Source organism: Acanthisitta chloris, unplaced genomic scaffold (assembly GCF_000695815.1).
Source record: "Acanthisitta chloris isolate BGI_N310 unplaced genomic scaffold, ASM69581v1 scaffold1772, whole genome shotgun sequence".
Lineage (NCBI taxonomy): Eukaryota > Metazoa > Chordata > Aves > Passeriformes > Acanthisittidae > Acanthisitta > Acanthisitta chloris.
In genome coordinates, this window is record NW_008660980.1 from 25013 (window position 1) to 46531 (window position 21519).

The window sequence follows — 21519 nt, forward strand, 5'->3', positions numbered from 1 at the left end:
AACAGAGCTATTCTTTTATGAATGCAATGAATTGCTGCTTATAATGATGGAAGGGATCCCTGGGAATGGAGGGCACTGCCTTGCACAGCAGAGATGGCATTGCTCAAGGAGAGAGAAGCTGCACTGAGCAGGAGGGGTCAGCTCTTTGCCGCTTTATCTCAGCCTGGAGGCATTTGATTATGCTGGCAACTCGTGATGGGAGATGGAAGGCTCGCGTAGGATTGTGCCATGTGAACACAGGAGGTAAATGTGAAAGAACATGAAGTTACCAGGATTCAGAAGGTATTTGGTTAAGTCCACACACAAAATGCTTCCTAAGTTAGAAGTCTGAAAACAATCCCATCTCTAGCCTCAGAGATCTAGAGGATCTAGAGGCCAGATAGAAAGAGATCTAAAGGATCTTTTAGAACAGTAAAATGAAATGTGTCTGTATATCTCTATCACTGCCCCCACCTCCTCCCTGTAGAATAGGTTGTGTGTAATGAACTGTTTTAAACTGTAAGTAGCAGAAGAGCACTTTCACTTTGACAAATTTTTATTTCTAGCACTATTTGCCAATTATTTCACCATTGTTGTTATATCAACAAACCCACTTATTATCCTGTGGTATCAGCTATTTGCAATACATGGCTTCAGTAGTTGGGCTAGGTACAGCACCAGTTTAATCACCTGAGAACTGAAGCAGAAATTACATACAACCTCAGGCACTACTTAGAAGCTCAGTTCAGCTGCAGGAAAATATTGTCAATAAGAAGCTGAGTAACAAGTTTACCGATATGTTCCCAGAAATATTTCTTAGGCAATTAGCAGTGCCTAATTAAGGTCTTCCATCTCTGCATTTTATCTCAGCTCACGACATTTGCATAGCAGCATTTTATATCAAATAACTGTAAAGATAAAAATGCAAGTATTTTTATTTTATTTACAGCTGTGAAAACATGCTTTACAATTTATCGTTCAGACCAGGAATTCTGCTACCTTAAAAGGAAACTAAATTTTTCAATGACAAGTACCAGTTATGACTAAAACCTCAGCATTTACTACCAACAAATCTCATCTACATGCATTAAAGAGAACAGTTTTGCTGGCAGTTTTTTATGACTTGGTTCCACTGTAATATTTCTTCTGTTTCAATATATGTATATTATCAAAACAAAGAAGTAAGAATGATATCTCTGTTTTGTGACATGGTACCTCTCATTCTTAAAGATTGCTGCCATGATGGATGAATTTATTTACTATAAATTATGATAAATGATTTTTTAAAATCATAAATTATATTTAATTTGTTATCCAGAAACACAAAGCATTCTATAGTCTTTTTACAAAAGAATGATGAATTGCTTTATAGATGCACATGATGAAAGGAGGAACAAAGCTTTGTCTTTGAAAGGTAATTCACCTACTTCTAAATAAGATTTCACATGTCTGTCAAGGAAAAGGTTGAAGGCAATCCCTTGCAACTAAGCAATAGCTATCAGGATGCATTAGGCAAAACTAACTCGCGCAGTACCTTCATACCCTTGACCTTCCAGACACATTTGCAGATAATGTTGATTCTTCTGACAGCAGACACAAATCCTCACAGTTCTGTGGGAAGATATTTCAGTTCTGCATTGAAACTATATTTTCTGTAGCATTAAGTTGATCATTTTTGTAAGATAGAAATTTTGAGTTATACAGCAGTACAATGCATGTTATAGCCTACACTTTGCAAAATACAGCCAGGAACTTATAATGCTCACCCTAAGATAAGTTTCTTCTGTATGGCTGTTGGAAAATGGTTTAATCTGGGACTAATCATCAGTCTTTGGCAGCAAAGAAGCAGTAGCTTAAATTAAACTGCCAGAGTCAAACACTCTGAAAGGCAGTTTCTGGATCCAAGCTTTCAGGATCTAGATGTTCCTGTAAAAAAGGGAGTCAAATGGATTGAGGAGACGAAAGCAAAGACACACAAGGAACTGCTTCCTAGAACAATGCATTTGTTTGTTTCTAAAAATATCTACTGGAAATGTGGTGTGAGAATACGTATAAATAGAACTTGTTGCTTTTACATAAGAGTCCTCTTTTGAATATATATTGATGGTAAACTGGATTTATGGAAATACCAATAGTTTCTCTTTCTCCTTAGATATTTGTAATATTAGAAAGGTTAGTTTAGTGTTTGTTTGCCATCATCTCATTCTACATTTTCAGTACATGCCCATTCTTTCTGGGTGCAGGCACAATCAAAAAAAGTAATAAAATGCAGATTTTGTAAAATGCATAGTATGTTATATCCTGAGCAAGCTCCAGGAAAAACTGCAGGCTTTATACAAAGCTATGCATTCTGTCAGCATATATATAATGTTCTGTGATACAGTTTAGACAAAAAAAAGAAGGGAAGGCAAGGAAACATGGCAGTACTTGCCTAGATTTGCACTGTCACCTTTGTGCTACCACCTTTCTGCACTGATTGCCCAGTGTTTATCTGTACTTGGAAGCAGATGTTGGGCAACTCAGTGGAAACTCTCCCAGAAGAAGCTTGACTTACCTGTGTGCTGGTGCACTGCCCCCCTCTCCATGTGCTGCCAGAATAGGGCAGCATGTCTTGGGGTCCACTTCTATCATCTCCCTTGCGTGAAAACGTCTCCATAGGAAGATGTGGTTTATAAAGCAATGGCTTTGGTTCAACAGACCTCATGAATATCGAAGGAAATGTCAAAGGCTGAAGGAGAAGAAGAGTAAACAGGAAAAATTCTTCATGCATGAACTAAATAATTTTGGAAGTAGGCTTTTAACCAAGTTGATCTTGCTCATTTTAAAAGCTGTAAATTTTTGTTGTTGTCCAGAGATACACCTGTTTTCTCCTTACTTCCATCAAGGAGGCTATATCTATGGAAGTCTTGAAAAAACAGTATGCTGTTACATCAGTATTTTCTTCTTATATAGAAAGTTAAATGTCATCTGGATGTTACTGACAGAACTCTCTTACCAGAAGCTGAGAATGTTATGAGAAGACCAACTTTGGGAATCTGTGTCCTGAGACAAAGACTGCAAAAAGCAGGAAGGGTTAAGGGAAACCCCTTTCCTCACAGCACTCTGAAAAAGGCTCCCATATTCTTGTGATGACAGCCACATTTGGCTCTCAAAAATCCCAAAATAGGCTCTATTATTTGAGCTGTCTGTCTGAGAACTCAGTCAGCTGATAGCCAGAATAACTCAGGAACAATCTGTTCCTGGATTATTCAGGACCCTGAACAAAGGAGAGTATCAAAAGGTTCTCGGACACCTGGAATTGCGTGCCTGTCTCCCTTTCTTGTCCAGCAAATGTTTCTGTCACATGAGATCTATGCCTAACCAGGCAAGAATTTAAGGACTGTACCAATTAGGCACAGAACAGTTTTTCTTGGGTATAAATTTTCACTAATTACAATGAGTCATCATCGCTAAATGCTTTGGGGCTTGCTTGCAGTATTTTTCTCTCTCCAAGTTTCAGCACTACATTGGAGAGGTTGTCACAAAAGTATTTTCCAGATGTCCCCAGAAGTAGGAGTGAAAAGACTGGCAGTTTAATACAGACATTTCCCAGTTACTGAAGTCACCCACTCCTAAAGATGATCAGATATAGATTGACTGTGACCATGGATGCTCAGTGTGTGCCCTGTGCCAAGGCTGCTCTCCAGAGAGTTTCCCTTAGGTGAAGACTATCCTGTAATAAAAAACAGGGTAGTTGCATGATTTTTCTTAGTTGTGCTTTAACACTGTGTTAACACCAACTTGAGATCTTGGTTGCTTGACCAATGCCAGAGATTTCATGATGTTAAGTTTGGGAAGTGGATAGGATGAGGCTGGAGGTGAAGGAAGGGGGCTGTTGTGGTGTGTGGGGCAGTTATGCCTTGGGGAATGGCAGATAGGGAACTCTCAGATGTACATCAATGGGGTGCAATGGAGGACTCAGAAAGGACTAGGAGATTTTGAATTTTCATATAAATATTTTAACTAATGCCCAAATTGCTCTGAGACTAAAAAAAAGGTGAACAGAACCAAAAAAATTAATTATTCAGACTAACTTGGCAGGCATAGCTGTTCACTACAGCAGAGAAGGAAGTTTTACATTTGAAGATCATTTTATTGCTGTTTTTCCTTTGCTCTTAGAAAAACACTCTAGCACCTTTAGAAACAGAAAGTGCTTAAATAGTTCAGACTCACCTAAAAAACAGTAAAGAATATTTAAGCTATTATATCTAAAGTTTCTCTAAGTTGCATTTTTTCTCTCAGGAAGGCTTACTAGAAATATGCTGCCTTGAAAATTCTTTATTCCTCCTCTTTGTTTGCTCCACCTCCTGTCCTCAAATATGAAGAATGGAAGATGCAGTCCTAACAGTGTTCTTTTTCAAAGTTCAGCATTCAAGGCAAAGAAACGAATTGAAAAGAATTCATGCTAATAACTTGTTTCAACAGAAGCATGTTGTCATAAAGCTGGCCAGTAAGAAGGTATTGAGTTAACTCCATACTTTTTTTTGGGGTAAAATGTTAACATGAACAACTTCTTTTTCTGTTTTCCCAGAACTAGAGGCAGAGGAATGGTGCAAACATCTTTGCATGGAGTGTCTAGGAGCCAGGCTCAATGATATAAGTCTTGGGGAACCAGATTTGCTTGCTGCTGGAGTCCAGAGGGAACAAAATGGTAAGTAACTCTGTATTTTCTTCTAAATCAGTTCTTAGGTGATGTCCCGTGTCATCTTTGCTTGTGTTTGTCATTGTGAGGACTTCTGCTATTATCTAGAAGCACATCATTATTAAATAAACATTTGAATGTGGTTTTGAAGCTTAATCCTAGCTTTTCCTACAAATAAAGTTGATTTAATTCCATGCCAAATAGCACATGTAGAGTGACTTTATGTCTTCATTGTGTTCATATTTTCCTGTCATGGGAAATGGTGACCATGACCCTTCTGGTTCTGGAAATCATGACCTTGGTGCAGAGGAATAAAACAGCAGCTGTTGTTCTGCAGCCTTTTAAAGAGAGTGATGGACACATCAACACCAATTTGGACTGCAAAACACATATTTGCTTTAAACTCATACCTGTCTTGAATATTGAAGTCAAGATCATCTCAATGTTGTCAAATACGGGTGAAAAGGGCAATGACAGATACTAGTCTGCACTAAACCTGAGTTGTAAGTCTTCATCTAAAGGCTATTTGGAGCAGAACTTTAGATTAGATGCATGCACAGGAAGAATGCTAGTGGATGGAATATGCAATAACAAAAGAAAATCTGTGATTATCCTGTCATTTAATTCCTATTAATGAACATGAGGGCAACACAAAATGTGCTCATTTATTCCTCCCTAAATTACAGCTCTCAATGGTTATTACTGTCTTGATGCTTTTATAAGATCCAATAGCTTTCAACAAAGTAATAACACACACTGCCTCAGTGGTCATAAAATATCAAGCCAACCATCATTATGAACAAAATTACATAATTAAATTACAGAATAAATAGCACTATATTGATTATATTGTATTAATTTCGTACGGGAGTCCAGACATCTCTGAACCTAATTGCAAATAGCATAAAATATACAGAAATCTTAAAGGAATTTTGTTCAAAAAACAGACACGTTGAAATGTGATTTAAAAGAAGTTCAAATGTTTGTAATGTTGTTTGCCTGCTATGAGACACAGGATCCAATTTGTAGTCTCAAACTACTCAACAAAGGGAAAGCAACTAATGTTGTAGGAAAGTGATAATGATCAGGCACCACTCAAAGCATCCCATCTGGTATATGTTCATAGGCTATAGGTATAAAGCTCATATGCATGCTGTTGAAGAGATGTGTGAGCAGGTGGAGCTCCTTGACAAATGTGAAAGGAAATAAATCTGGTTGAAAGCCTGTGATATGAGCAGAAAAATAGCTTGAAATTCCTCAAGCTCTTTCTGCAGTGAATTCATGTACTGTCCAGCAGTATAGGACATAGATGGCAAATACTGCATTTTCTCATGTTCTTGAAAGAGATCCAATTGCACACATGTGACCTCCAGGTGACATAGATTAGGTCTGTTGTGTGAACTAGTCTTGATTCAATTGCTTAGCTTAGAAATTAATTGCAGTGCTACCAACCGGCATATATGAACATAATTAGCATCTTTATTGTTCTAAGTAAGTAAATGAAAGGAAACAAAGAGGCAAAGCATGTATTTGTTGTACAAATCACATGAATAATAATGCATGGAGGGTATCATTAGCTGTATTCTTTTAAACCAAGTGACTGAATACATATAATCCAATATTTGACAAGCATGCTCTGCTAAATCATTAGTTACAGTATCTCAGACAAGTAATTCTGATACCTATCCACATGCTTCCCTCATCCTCTTGATACACAACTTTGCATTTTAATAAGCATGTTTGAAATTCAAGTTGTCTTGTTCAGAAGCAAAGCAAATTCTGTTTTGGGGGTCTTTTAATCAACTTGGAAGGAGGGGAAAAGCACAGAGATTCTTACTATTGGTATGAAATCTGGCATTTTGTTCTTTTTTCTGTGCTGTAAGAACCTGCAGTTGCACTCAAATTTCTGTGGCACATTCCTTCAGTAAAATTGGTTGAGTGGAACCATGACTTCAGTTTATATTAGTTACCTTATTCTGCAAACCCGATAGTGTCATTCTCCACATGACAGTGTTATTGAAAAGGTGACTAGTTGGAGGGTGGAACCATTTGGTGAACTCTGGTAAAAAAATTCAGATTTTTAGTTTATTTTCTTTCATGTTTTCCCCATGTTGTAGCTCTTACACACATGCTGTCGAAAACTGTAGTTCAAAAGATATCTAAAAGCCTTTTAAATGTCTACTGAGCCTCCGTTGACCTGAAACTGAAAGGTCAAAGTTAATTTTCCAGTTGGAAATTCATGAGAACTGTCTAAAATCTTGCTCATTGTGAAAATGGCAGCTGTGTCACTCTCTGGATCATTTTATTTGTTTGTGCTAACTAAAACTGTACACTGGTATAATACCAGTGTCATTTGAATGTCATTATTTCAAAATATATTGCAAATATGTCAACTTCATAGAATTTCTCTTGAGTTAGTCAGTTTATTAATGTTTACTTGAAACAGAGATGTGAGAATACGGTTTCTAAAACCTGTAATAGAATCTCAAAGACTCAGCATCTAGTTTCATGCAAGTTCTGTTGCCTGAACCAGACAAGGGGTTTCTTTCAGGTCATTAAACAAAAGATGTCTCTTACTATCTGAGCAAGACCACAGATTGTCATAAACATTACAGTGTCAGTGCTTTTTCAGTTTTACATAAATGATTTTTTACACTTTTAAAGGCTAAAAGCAATTGATTAATGGTGCTATACTGTTGATACCTCTGTGATATGCCAGGTGTTAATACCATTAATCCTAAAAGAACAGATATACTAACTATTAATTGCATCTCATTCACTGAGGTTTTTTCAAATGGTTTCTTTGCCCTAAACATTTTCTGAAATGTTTAAAATTTGGTAAAGATACTTTCTTGATCACAAAAGAACTAGCCTAATAAGGTGGGGTGTTTTCATGACCTGCTTTACACTTTCCAAGCAATAATATTTTTAATACACAATGTTCTTCACCTCTTCAACTGCTTGCCCATTCTTGTCCTTAAAGGACATTTGCATGCTGTAATGGTATTCACTGAATGGATCAGGTAAATTGGCTCTCTCTTGAAAAAAAAAAAACCCAAACCAGCAACTTTCAGTTGTGTAGGTTTGTGTTTTATTTCCTGTATGTGATCACAGAGGACACTACTCTCAGTTTGCAGCATTTGAAATAATTTTATTAACTGTTGTTGTATGCACCCTGGGATCATTAAAATTCCTACATGCTACTTATATTATTTTATACCCAAGGACTCACATTTCAGAAAATACTTGTCAAGGAAAATATGTTTTTCTATCATTTGTCTAATATCTCTCTTTATTACAGCTGAGTCTCTTTATCCTCCCATTCTTACTCTTGTGGTTCTTCTGAGATGAGCTTTAGGTTTCAGAAGGGAAGACACCTGATTCTCTGACAGGAATGCAACAATATGGTTTGCAAAACAGTTTGTGCCAAAGGCTGACAAAGCTGCTGTTTGGTGTGCAAATGTCATGGCTAAAAGGCCATACATTCACAAGGCAGTTCTGTCACATGAGGATAAGAATTTAAGCTAGTGCAGTGATCTGAAAGAGTCATTCTTTTATAGTCCTGAGTTGTTCAGTAAGTGCTAGTGAGATCTGTTTTATTGTAGTTGCACTGTTGCTTGACCCTGCAGCACCAAGCAATTCTGCAGTGGTGACAGCAAAAAGAGGCAAACTGTAGAGCTACACTGCTTAGAGCAGACAGCTTTAGCTACTGTGTCTTGTAGAAAGGATAGAGAACACATCTAAGCAATTCTTGTGCAAAGCCCATCAGTAACAGAAGGCTTCTCACTGGATTTCATCTCTTTTATTACTTTCAAGAAGTATTACCATGGGTCTTACTGTGTAAACTCTGCTGCAGAAAATGACCCTTAGTTGTTTTTCTTTTCAATTTAAGGCTCATATCTAATGGCTGGTTAGTTTGCAATGATACACAGATTCCAATAAAAGTGAGATGTGAAATGAAGCTTCTGCTGCTCTCCAACCATTTTACCTTCTCTCTCCTGCAAATCTTAGTAATCCCTCAGTCCTATAGCAGCAACACTGTTTCTGTTTAAATTTCTTTTCACATCAAGCACAGTCTTTTAGTATTTATGAATGTCCATTTAGATTATTTACTAAATAATCAAAATACATTATGAAAGCAAAAGCAGTGAAGTCCTCATATCGTGCTCCTGTTCAGATAATTAATTTAGTATAATGGCAGTGAAGCTATATAGGCAATGATAAGACATATTTATAACTTCAGGAAAGAAAGTCTGGACTCAGTTGGATCTGATAAAACTGTTGACATGTCTTCTAAGTAATCTCCTGTGATGCTTCCACACGTATAATCCTTAGATTTCTCAATCTGCTCCTAGGCAAAGGAATTTTGAAGGTAGAGTGCTGACTTCATTTGCAAGATTTGGAAACTTCCTTTCCATCTCAATGCATTTGGAAGCATTTGCAATACACCCTAAAATAAAACAACTAAACAAATGTGAGGTTTTTTAAGACCTTTATCTTCCCACGTGTTAGCATATCTAGAATTTGTCCATGCTCCCTGTTTCCGATGTGTCACTATTTTCACTGTTTATAAAGAGAATCAATTTGAAATAAGTCATCATAACTGACCGTATACAATGACAGATAATATTTACTGTAAAAAAGAAACCAGAATATTCAAGGTAATATTGCTTGAAAGAGCATTATGTGTAGACTATTGATAAATTCATTCTTTAGGAGCAGGTGCTTCCTATTGGTAAAGATTCTGTTACTATTTATTTTGAATACTAAATAATAGCACTAAAATAGGTGTATTCCTGTGCTAAATCATATTCTCTTAAACTTTACTTATAAACCTAATGTAAAACCTGCAGAAAATGGTCAAATGCTAAAATGAAAATGTTTAAACTGAAGAAAAGCCAATCCATCTTTTGCTCCTACAGCTTGTTTATTGTTAGCTGTCATAGCTGTGGTATCAATATGATGCTTTTCTATTATGTGTTACTGGTGCTTTGGATTTTTAAACTTCTTACCTTTTATAGCATTATAAAGCTAGTTTTGATTTTAGATGTCTGGAAAAGTTTAAAAGATAATTGATTTTTTGCTTTTCCTCCCTGCATAATATTTAAATTAATATCTCATAAAATTAATTCCTTTGTAAGGTTTTGCTTCTTTCATAACATTAATTTTTACTTTCCATTTTTATTTAAAAGCATTCCACAGGAGCAGCAGTCTTACTTCTTGGATTTTAATTGCAAGAAACTCATTAATTCCTGTTAGTAAAAATGTAGCTTTTCATAGTGAACAAAGTCCTTGAATCCTCAGAGGAGGATTATGAGTTATGTCTTTGTGCTACATATTGAAATTACAAACTACAGCTAAAGCATAGAGACTTTGTAATTACATTCACGGAGCTGACTTGTTTTAGGGCTTTTTCTAGGGTCTGTAGAATCTCTGTTTGTAATTTAATATACAAAAGCACTTTGCATGTTTTTTTTATTCATCTTCTGTTACCCTTAATCCCATTTTTATACATTGTTGGTTGGGCTTTTTAAATAAATGAAACACAGACAGCTTTATATTGAAAAGTAAGGTGTTTACAGTTTTAATGAGTGGTTAATCCAGTTAGACTATAGATTCCCTACGTTACTACTTATCAGTGAAACAATGAGACTTTAGATTCTCTACGTTACTACTTATCAGTGAAACAATTAAAAATATATATTTACGGAAACCTTTAAATTTTGATTGAGATGCTTATGAACATTTCCGTACATTTTTAATGGAATCAAAGCAGAATATTTATCAGCAAAGGAAAAAAAGTAATACTGAAGTCCTGGTTTGTTACTGTGTACAGCAGAAGAGAAACATTTTAATACACTTGACATGTGAATGAACACAAAATGCTGCTCCTTCAAGACTTAAAGCTCTTTTTTCCTGAAAATTAGCCACAGATGGTCAGCAGCAGAAGTCTCAAAGGTGGAGGAGTTTCTTCCATATATTAACTGAATATTTGCTTTAAAAGCCTGTTTTTGTTTATATAGACCCCACCAACCTGTCTCCTTCCATAAGTAGTTTTTTACCCATCATTAAAGCTGAAATGACACCAAGCATCTGGATTGCAATATTGCAATGTCATCTGGTCGGTTTTCCAACTGGGATGATTTAGGAAAAGGAATCCAGTGATAAAATAGCAGAACCAGGATCACTGGGCTTCAGTTGTTTTGCTTCCCCAGTACAGCTGGACTTTGAGCTAAAAGGCTGAGAGCATTTCAGAGTTGCTGCCAATTCTCCATCTCAGTCAATATGCTCATTATAATAAAGACTCTTATGCTCCTATACCCTGGCAAATGTTATTAATTGTCATGTTCTTACCAAATCCAAACTGCTAAACACCTTTACATGCGCAAACTGTATAGTGAAGCATTGCTCTGCTTATTCAAGAAGATGGGAAAGTGCAGTTACATTGAGTGGAATAATAAGTGTAGAAATACATCAGCATTTTTTCCCATCCTGGCTCCCCCACTCCCTGAACTTCACTCTCACCAATTTTAGAGGAAGGAGGATAGGGATGCTGAAGAATTACACCTGCTCAGTCTTAGTCTTACCTTGTCCAGCAAGACAGCATTTACTTGTTTGGTTTCTTCCATCTCCCTACTTTCTCAGTCCCTCATTAACTTCTATTTACTTACTCTTACTACCCAATGAACTGTTATTATCTCATCCTACTCTTATGCAAAAGGTGTCTGAACCACAGAGAGGTTAAATAACCTATTCAATGTCATTCAAAAAGATCTGGTGTCAGAATTCATCTGGGATTCCCAAATCTAGCCTGTGAATGTTTGTTCTTGTCTGGATAAGTTTAAGGGCAAAACGTGCCTCTAAAAATCGAATGATTCTGTTGTGATTGCCTAGATCCTTGTTCAAATATTTTCTGAAATGGAAAAATTTGACCCTGCATGTTAATTAATAAAATCATTTAATAGTACCTACACCTTTCTGTGTCCACAATTGCCCACTACTCAAAAGTATGGTTTTTGTTCCAAAAGCAAAAATCCTCAGTCTTCTCCAGCACATATGTTTGTACACTAGTTTTCTTGCCAGTTTGATTAAGTTCCAAGGGTGCTACATTTTGCCCTGGAGCTGATGTTCACTTTAATCAGACATACTTCCTTTAATCCATGACATCTCACCTTAGACACTGACCTCCCATGCACAGTCAGCAAATGTCTCCTGACAGTTTGAGGATACCATATGTCCTGAATACCCTTCACGTAATAATGTCCTCAAACACTTCAGAGAAGTTGAGCATTTCATGAGTATCCTGGTAACATCGAAATCAAGTTGAAAAATTCTGTGCCCTCAACGCTACAGTTTAATATTTACTTCAGAAAATAATTGTACCTTTTCATTTTCTCTGGTATCTGAGGTATTCTGTCAGTGAATACAGGGAAAGGGAAAGATTTTCATTCTCAGACAGTAGCCCCATTCCCCCATAGATACATTGTGTTATTTCATGTAATGTAAGAGAGAAGTGACTGGCATGTTGGTCACCTGCATCTTTCTTTCAAATAGAGGAGGGAAGTAGCAATAAGTAACAGCATGACAATCTAAAACTGTAGTCTAATATATGATAACAGATGACATCACACCTGCATAGCTAGGAATTTTTGCATGACAATCACAATGACATATGGATACTGAAAAGCCATATATGTATAAATAAAATTCCAGTGCAAAGTTTAAATTATCTTGCTCTCTACCATTCCTTTCCCCATACAGTCATTGACCCGTATTCCCATGTGCAAGTCCTTCCATTTACTTTAGTAGTCATTACATTAGACCTCTGCCCCATGCACTCCTCTGAGGGTTAGGGGTAATTCTTTTCAGTGGTCTCAGCAGCCCCTGCTACTCTATTTGTGCTGTGTGTCAGAAGGCTGTTACAAAATGATGGGAGTCTCCCACTTGGGACCTTAGTCATAAAATGAAACTTTTAGGGCTAACACCCATTAGTGTGACTAATGAGAACTAGGCCCTCAGAGAAGAGGTTGTGACTGAGTGAATCAATTGGGGAGTCATTAATAGGACAAAATTAAATTGACTGAAACAGTACAACATTGGGGATGACAAGTTTGCTTATAGCTATACGGGGCAGGAATTTTTACTGCTACTCAGCAATTCCCTGCCTGCGTTCTTTCCTCAGCTGAATTTTTGCTATTTACACACACAATTCTAGCGTATTTATATTAACTCACTTATTTGCAATATTTTAATTGTGTTGTCAGAAAAGTATATATACATATCAAATGTTTAAAAAATGGAGACATAATATCTGTAATACTGAATGTCAACACAACAGGAAGGTGCATCTAATTTTGACTGCTGCAAAGAAATTTCTCTCACTTTATTCCTCTAGTGATTAATTTTAATTATTTCCTAATTTTACGCAGATACCATGAGAAAATTCAGTTCAAACGGTAGATTTAAAATGTTCCACACCAAACTCTAATTTCTTTATCAAGTAATTGGAGACAATTTTCCTAACAGTTGTCCCTTTAAAGAACATTTTCCCAGCATTGTTCATTGAATGAGCATTGTTCATACATTAAATCATTCTTACCTTCTTTGTCAACACCCTTCAGGCAGTAGCACTGACATTTTGTGTTTCTGTCCTATTTCAAAGATGAAAGAAAACTGTGAGAGAAAAGTTGTGAATCGTCTGCCCTCTCCCATATTATTCTATTAAGCCCTAACATTTCAGTGCCTTTAGAATGAAAATACAGACTAGCACTTCCAATTGTACAACTGGAAATTTAACTGAGTTTTTCATTCTTTGTAGTAGCAACTCATACAAACATTAGTTATTTTTCACAGAAAATTGCATTTTTATTTAAATTTCTCTTGCTATTAATATTCCTTCCATATGAGTTAATGGTGTTTTATATCATCATGGATTTCTCCATTTTTCCTTTTTTAAGGATTTTTTTTGTTTTGTGTTGCTTATTAAATCACTTGCAATTCAGGCACTTCAGAAAATTATTAATGCCCTTGACCTCTTACTGCAATGAATGCATTTTGCAGGGGAATTGCAGCTGAGAGCAATTAATGTCATGACCATAATAATATATCATGTTGAATCTGATTTTTCAAGAAAGCAACAGATGATTAAAATTGTTATTAATTTGACAAATAATTATGACTTTGGCAAATAAAGAGAAACTGAATGCAAGGAATGTAATTATTAATAAGCTTCAACAAGTAAACATGGGTTTGCAGTTTCAAGGACAGTTTTTCTAAGCGGCGATGTTTGCACATACATATTTTGCCAAGGTACCTGTAGTTCTGTTCTTTGAGAGAAGAGTCTCTGTCAGAGTTCATGTTATTGCAAATTTTGATTTGTAAAGAGTCATAGACCTTAATGTGAGGATAAAAATTTAAGTTCAGATAAGTTGCTGGGAACATAAGTCCAAGAGGACTATGCAGATCGTCTGTGAACAGTGTTTCAGTCTACTGCATCATTGATAATGAAAATGAAATTAAGATTATTCTCCTTTTATTCTTCTCATCTACACTAGCAAGGCTTTTTTGACCTCTATGGATCCTCACCTCTGTTAAAGGCTAGAAAGTTCAGAAGGCCTTGCCTTCTGAACCATCAGAACTAAACACTTTATTTCATTTTTCCCCCGGTATAAAATCTTGTTTTAACTTGTAGTGTCTTACTTTGTGTTTTTTTCCAGAACGATTCAATGTTTATCTTATGCCTACACCAAATTTAGATATCTATGGGGAATGTACAATGCAGATCACACATGAAAACATCTATCTCTGGGACATCCACAATGCCAAGGTCAAGCTGGTCATGTGGCCTCTGAGCTCTTTGAGGAGATATGGACGTGACTCAACGTGGTTTACATTTGAATCTGGAAGGTAAGAGCTGAGGAGATGCAAAAAGAATAAATAAGCAGTGATTTTTGAAAAGCAGTCTGATAAGTGTGATTAGCCTCATTATAAAGCAAGACAGAACACATGGCCTCTCCATAGACTCCTATTTGCTGAATATTACTTTTCAATATATTCAGCCCAGTGATCGAAATAAATGTTAATATGTCTTATATTTAAATTGAGCTTAAGCTTCCTCTGACTTTTATTTAACTGTGATTGAAATGTCATTCTTAAGGTTTATAAGGCTCACTGTGCTTAAACACTAGTGTGGTATAATTTGACTACTTTTGATGTAGAAGAAATTAATTCTGGATCATGAAAAAGGCTCGTCACACAGTATGAATGAAATAACTTCCATTACAGTGGATATTACTCTTTTTGGATGTTCCTGATGACTGATTGCCACCCTAGAGTATAATTGCAAGCAGGAGCAGAGAGAACATTGTGAACCCGTAAAAAGGCTAGCTCTTTTTTCTGCCTGCAGTTTTAATCCTCATTGCCATTTCCATCCTTAGATCAGCTTTAAATGTCCATGGAGCTCTGTTTTGCTTCTCTTTCATATTTTTTAATGCATTTCATATCTTGCCATTAGGTTCACTGCCTTTTCTTCCTTTCTGCACAAAAATAATCCTGCATTTAACTCTCCCTTTGATAGTGTTTCATCTTGTATTTTATGGTTCTAGACTATTGTTTTTTATGGTTTGGTTTGGGTTTTTTATGGTTTGTCATACTCCTTTATAGGAAGCCTGAATTTTCTGAAGCAATCTGTGAAATTACAGGTGTCTCTACAGTCTTGGGTTAGCCTCACTAAATGCATCTTTATATGCATTTTGATATATACTTGTCTGCTTAAAAATCTTTATATGCATTTTGATATATACTTTCAATACCATTAACAAATGTTCACAAAAGTAGAGTTTGTGATCAGCAAGAAAAGCATGGATCAAATGGACCCTACTGTCAAAGGAGGTAATGGCCAAAATTACTCTGCAGCTTTTTATAGGTGGAAGTCACCACTTTACTTGTTGTTTGAATATCCAGTCCGATGTCACTCAGGCATTTTGGTGCTCTGTTACTTTTCTGTGATAACTTCACAATTAAAAACCATGGAGACATAGTTACTTTTTTTTAGTTGATATTTAATTTCATAGAAATTAGCAAAGCTGACCTATGTTTCAACTTAATTTCAATGATTAAGCTGAGGGGTTTATTCAAATATATAATTTTAGCAAGAATTAGCATTTCAAGCCTCCCACAGTGTTTTAATTCCATTTCAAGCCTCCTACAGTATTTTAATTCCATGCTAGTATCTGAATATCATCTGCCCCTACAGTCCATGGACCGTGTGACCTGATGAAAAGTGGATTGTTTTCCTGTGTTTTATTATTATGAATTAGCTCTACTTTTGTCTGTCATGCTTTATTGTCTTTGATCTGATTCCTCCCTTTTTTCTTGCTTGGGAGTATTTTATCCATCTGATTTGGAAATGCATAAAGACTATATTTAGACAGACAGAAATACATAGAGGTAAAAAATAGGGCTAGAGACAAGTCAGTAGCTTCAATAACATTCAAAGGCTATATAGGGCAATACTAATACTCATTTTAAAATCTGTTGTTGATTTGCTTGGGGTTTTTTTTAATCATTTTTTAATCAACAAATCATCTTTCTGATCTTTCTGAACATGATTTTCTTTGTCCCCTGATCTGCTAGTACCTTAATGCAATGAATTCCTCATGCATGTTGTTTTAACAGAAGTGGAGCGCTCATCCATGTTTTATGAGAATGTTATGCAGGAAAAGTGTTGTTGCTTTAATTTTTCCCTAAGGCTTAAATATTAAATGGACACAATTGCTTTAAAAGAAATATTTTTAAATAGGTTCTTACGTTTTACTGAGTTTTAGCAGCTATCCAGTATATGTGCATGAGGTTTGCATGAATATTAAGAGCTCACTTTTATATTTTTATTATACATGCTGAGTTTTGGTATTATTTTGTTTGAGAAAATAAATTGACGTATTCACAGAGATACTGTGTTAAATAAATTCATCAAAATTAATCTTTTTTGACAAATTTATTGTTTAATAAATATATTTCTTTTCATTGAAAGGAGTATGGACTCAGATGTATAAAACTGAACTATTCACTTGTCTAATGAAATGTATTGGTTACACAGTTTGAAGAATGTCTAAAATATAGGAAGAATGAACTCAGATTCTTTTAACCTATCAGATTTTTCTGTTTAGTTTTATACTGTGTTGGACTTTGTAAAGATTATCTTTGTACTATCTATGAAGTTCGACACATCCTTATTTTAATTATTTAATGAACCAATGAAATATTTCTTGTCAGTAATTTCCTTAATTTGTGTTTTTCTCTATCCAAACTGCTGAGATTTGGATGAAGCACAGATTTGTGTGGCTTTGTTTGATGTTAGATGGAGAGATTCTTATTATTTGAAGTACTGATTAGGGCTAATCCGATGCAATCTGTCCATCGATAAGAAAATAGTCATTCACAACTCCATTAGGCACTACAATAGCTTTTCACAGATTAATACTGTGCATCTAACACAGTGAATGGATCCCATGATAATTCAGAGCACCTGAGGTAGAAATCTAGCATTTACTGTTTTAAGAGCTAGGCCTTCCACCTTACCAGTCTTGGATTGAGTTGGGGAGTTCTGCTGGTTTTGGCTGGGGTAGAGTTAATTTTCTTCATGGTAGACATGGGATATGGGGCAGAGTATGGGGATGTGGGTTGGATTTGTGCTGAAAACAGTATTGATAGCACAGTGATGTTTTAGTTGTTGCTGAGCAGCACTTGCACAGAGTTAAGGTCTTTTTTTCTCACCCCACCCCACCAGCACACAGGCTGGGCGTGCACAAGGAGCTGGGAGGGGACACAGTCAGGATGGCTGACCCCCAACTGCCCAAAGGGACATTCCACACCACATGGTGTCATGCTGGACAGATAAAGCAGGGTGAAGAAGAAGGAATGGTGGGGACATTTAGAGTGATGGCATTTGTCTTCCCAAGTCACTGTTATGTGTGAAGGAGGCTGACTTTCCTGGGGATGGCTGAACATCTGCCTGCTCGTGGGAAGTGGTGAATGAGTTCCTTGTGATGTTTTCCTTCTGAATGCAGCTTTTGCTTTACCTATTACACTGTCTTTTCTCACTTTTACCCTTCCAATTCTCTTCTCCATCCCATCAGGATAGTGACTGAGTGGTTGTGTGATGCCTAGATGCCAGCTGGGATTAAACCATGACAGGAGTATTAATGTTTAACCATCAATGAGTCACAGTGTTTCTTTAATTTATGGATATGTATAATGTGTTCAGACACCTCATTCTCATTATTTTGGGTATTGGAGACACTGTGCAGTTGAGCTGCATGGGTGCACTTACTTCTCTTCAAGCTTTTCGAAATGCTGCTCCATGTACATAGGCATTAGTCCTTGACTGTCTCTGATTTTAAGCCTCTGAAATGGGAATTGTGCTCCTTATGGAACCGCACACCTAACTGTCCAGACGAATGTGCTGTTGATTTGCACTGGATTGCATTAATTGCATGCAATACAAGAAAAATACCAGAAAAGTAGTAGAGTAGGTGCAGCTGAATTATCTGATCATACATATCAGGTGTGAAGACATCTTTTTCAGTCTCCTTCCCAAGTTAGAGGATTTGTTTTGCTAGTGATGCAAACCAAACAATCCATAATAAATGCCATAAGCAATTATTAAAATCCACTCTCTGAAACTGCAGAAGGCAGTTGTCCAAGCTTTCCTTTTTAGAAAACAAGCTGTCTGAGGCACCTTTTTAGGGATGTAAGAGGAGACGCCTAAGAATTCAGAACTGAGGCACAAAGAAAATTAAACACATATGGACTCTCTGGTCCTTTTGAAATGTTCTTTCATTTGCTATACTGTAATTCTGCCATTTACATTAAGCAATATTTTCTATGTATGGAAGCTGTCTGATAAGTCTATTAACTGCTGGGCAGAATGATCAAAAAAACCCAAACCAGTTGAATTCAAGGCAAACATGGTGAGAAAATACAATGAGGGGTGGGCTGTGGAAGCTCCAGCCAAACTTTGTCAAATACCATAAGTTTCCAGTTGGGTAGAGTTGGAGTCAAAAGGTTTACCTTGGATTTTTGAGAACAGAAGGAGCCACAAAGCCATGACACATTTCCTTTTTCTGAAATATTTTTTCCTTTCTTTTGTAGACAAGATGTTGAAATTTAAACAATTTCAAGTATTTCCAAGTTTGTTCATGCTGTGCGCTCAAAGAAACCCATTTAACCACACAAACCATTCCTTCTTTATTTGCCTTTGATTTGGGTTTTTTTCTTCATCAGAGAAAACCTAATGAAATGTGGTGTTCTCTGTCACTTCTAAGATCTAGAATCTGTTTCTTTGGTTGAGAAAAATATTAAGCTCAAGCATTACAGAGTGGTGACATGAGAATTTCTCAGATATTTTTTCCCTTTATGCAACCCAAGACTGACATACTCATTTTCTCAGTGGTAGATACACAGATGCTAGGGTTATCTGTAGCAGAAAGTTCAGTGTTTGCTTCAGGCACTACATCTGACTGAAATCTTTCATTTGTCTGTCAGTCTTCTTTGGTGATTTTTGGTGTTAATGTGAAATGTATTAGTCAATTAACCCTTAAAGTTCAATTACAGGAAACATCCTTTTTTTTCCCCTTATGTAGAAAGGGGCCCCTTTTGTATGTGCCTCATGAGACAGCTGTCATGGGACTTCATACACTGTTGCATGTATCAGTTCAGGTCTATACCTCCCTGAAGAGAAGTCTGAAATTCCTTATTGCTGGTGGATTATCTAAAACAGTGGATTAATTTTAGCTATCATGGGTTTATCAGAGAATTATGAATCATATATTGTAACCCATTCTAAATATCATTATAAATCATAAGCTTGTAATAGAATTTATAAGTCACTTTGGGTTGAGCAGCAGTATGAGCATTTGTGCAGCTGCAATAAAGTTATCATTTCACATGAACATTAGCTCAGTGCTCTCACTGTCCCATGCTTAATAGTTAAGTCTGTTAGGATCTCTTTCTTATTTTACACTTTTGTGGTATTTTCAAAAAGCCTGATTAGCCATGATGTGAATATACTATGGTTGTGTTTTATGTTTTCTGGCTGCACTTCTTTCTCATATTCTTTCTGCAAGCAGCAGGTATCACTAAAATCTGGGCAAAAAACAACTTTCTTTTGAAAGAAACAGTAATTTCTTTATGTATCCTCCCCTGGATTTTTTATTCAATAATGACATAGGTCTAATTGTAGTAAAAATGGCATTTTTTACCACTGAAAAGGTTTCGTTAGTTCCTGCTATTTAGCAGTGCCAAAGTTATACCATAATATGTTGTAATTGTAGTTCCATTCCTCCTTTTTTTCCATTCCAAGTCTCAATTTGCCTCCTGCCAAATTCTTGACCTGGAATAAGTTCTGTGTTAGTCATTTGATTCACTTGAACCCTACTTAAAAAGGAGTTGTGTGTTTAACTCATCGACAGGACTCTTACTCTGTTTTTGATCATGGTACCTAATCTAAGAATTCTTTAACTAGCGGAAACTAATATAGCTCATTGTAAGTGATTTATAAAGTGCTCACTGCATTTTATCTCTGCCAAGGCTCCTCTCAGACTGCTCTAGCATTGATAAGTTAGAGCGAGGTCCACCAAGACTTGCATATCAATTAAAATCTCCACAGTATAACTGAATATGGGAAGCAGAGAGAAGAAGAGGTTGTATATAATATTCTTTATCCTAAATTTCTATGGCACCTTCTAAAGTGTTCTTTTTTTTTAACCCGTTTTGTAAATTCAGCCATGATATACAACCCTACAAAAGATTTTCTCCAACTGACAAAGAATGCTTGAGCCATTCCACTTCACTGTGAAAGCTCTAATTTTTCTGAGAAAAACAGTGGCATCTTTTAAAGGACAGTATATTGAAAGAATATAGTTACCTTTATTAATTTTATCAGAAATAGTTTGAGAAGTCAGCAACTCCTAGGACAGAGCACCATGCTTCATAGATGAAGTTGTGTAGCATAACAATGAACAAATTTATAAATACTAAATTGATAGTATTGAGCACATCACTAGTTCATTAATTCACCATTGCCTAAGCAGTAAATTTTCTTACGAATTTGTACTGCATGAGACATGCAGTTATAGAAACAGTCACCCAGAATTTACCAGTGAACACAAAAGACATACAACTGGGAAGGAAAGCCGTCATCTCTGTGGGATCTATAGAAGTGGCTCATATTTGCAGATCCCAGAGAGATCAGCATGAGTTGTCAACTTGTGCTGGTTTGGACTGAAGTAGTGTTAACTTTCTTCACAGTGGCTAGTATGGGTCTGTGTTTAGGATTTGTGCAGAACACAGGGTTGATAATGCAGAGATGTTTTTGTTATTGCTGAGCAGAGCTTACACAGAGCCAAGGCCTTTTCTGCTTCCCAGACTGCCATGCTGGCAAGGAAGTTGGGGGTGCATGGGAGATTGGGAGGAGACACAGTTGGGACAGGTGACCCAGTTGGGACAGGTGACCCAAACCCAAAGGGATATTCCATACCATATGACACCATGCTCAGTATATAAGGTGGGAGGAAGGAGGAAAGGGGTATGTTTGTAGTGATGGCACTTACCTTCCCAAGGAACTGTTATGCATGATGGGTCCCTGCTCTCCTGGAGATGCTGAACACCTCCTGCTCATGAGAAGCAGTGAATTAATTTCTTGTTTTGCTTTGCTTGTGTATGCAGCTTTTAGTTTCCTTATTGAACTCTCTTTATCTCAACCCATGAGTTTTTCTAGCTTTTACCCTTCCGATTCCCTCCCTCATCCCATTGGTGGGGAAGTGTGTGAGTGGTTCTTGGTTGCTAGCTGGGGTTAAACC

General features: G+C 36.5%; 1 protein-coding gene across 1 annotated transcript in view; it reads left to right on the forward strand.

Annotated features, from left to right (window-relative positions):
* The first annotated feature begins 4552 nt into the window (after positions 1 to 4552).
* LOC103797807 (docking protein 6) overlaps positions 4553 to 21519 on the forward strand; it is a 94802-nt gene continuing 77835 nt past the window's right edge. The window contains exons 1-2 of the mRNA XM_009070039.1: positions 4553 to 4669; positions 14377 to 14566. Coding sequence (XP_009068287.1) covers positions 4585 to 4669; positions 14377 to 14566 — 275 coding nt within the window. The 5' untranslated portion in view covers positions 4553 to 4584. The remainder of the gene's footprint in view (positions 4670 to 14376; positions 14567 to 21519) is intronic.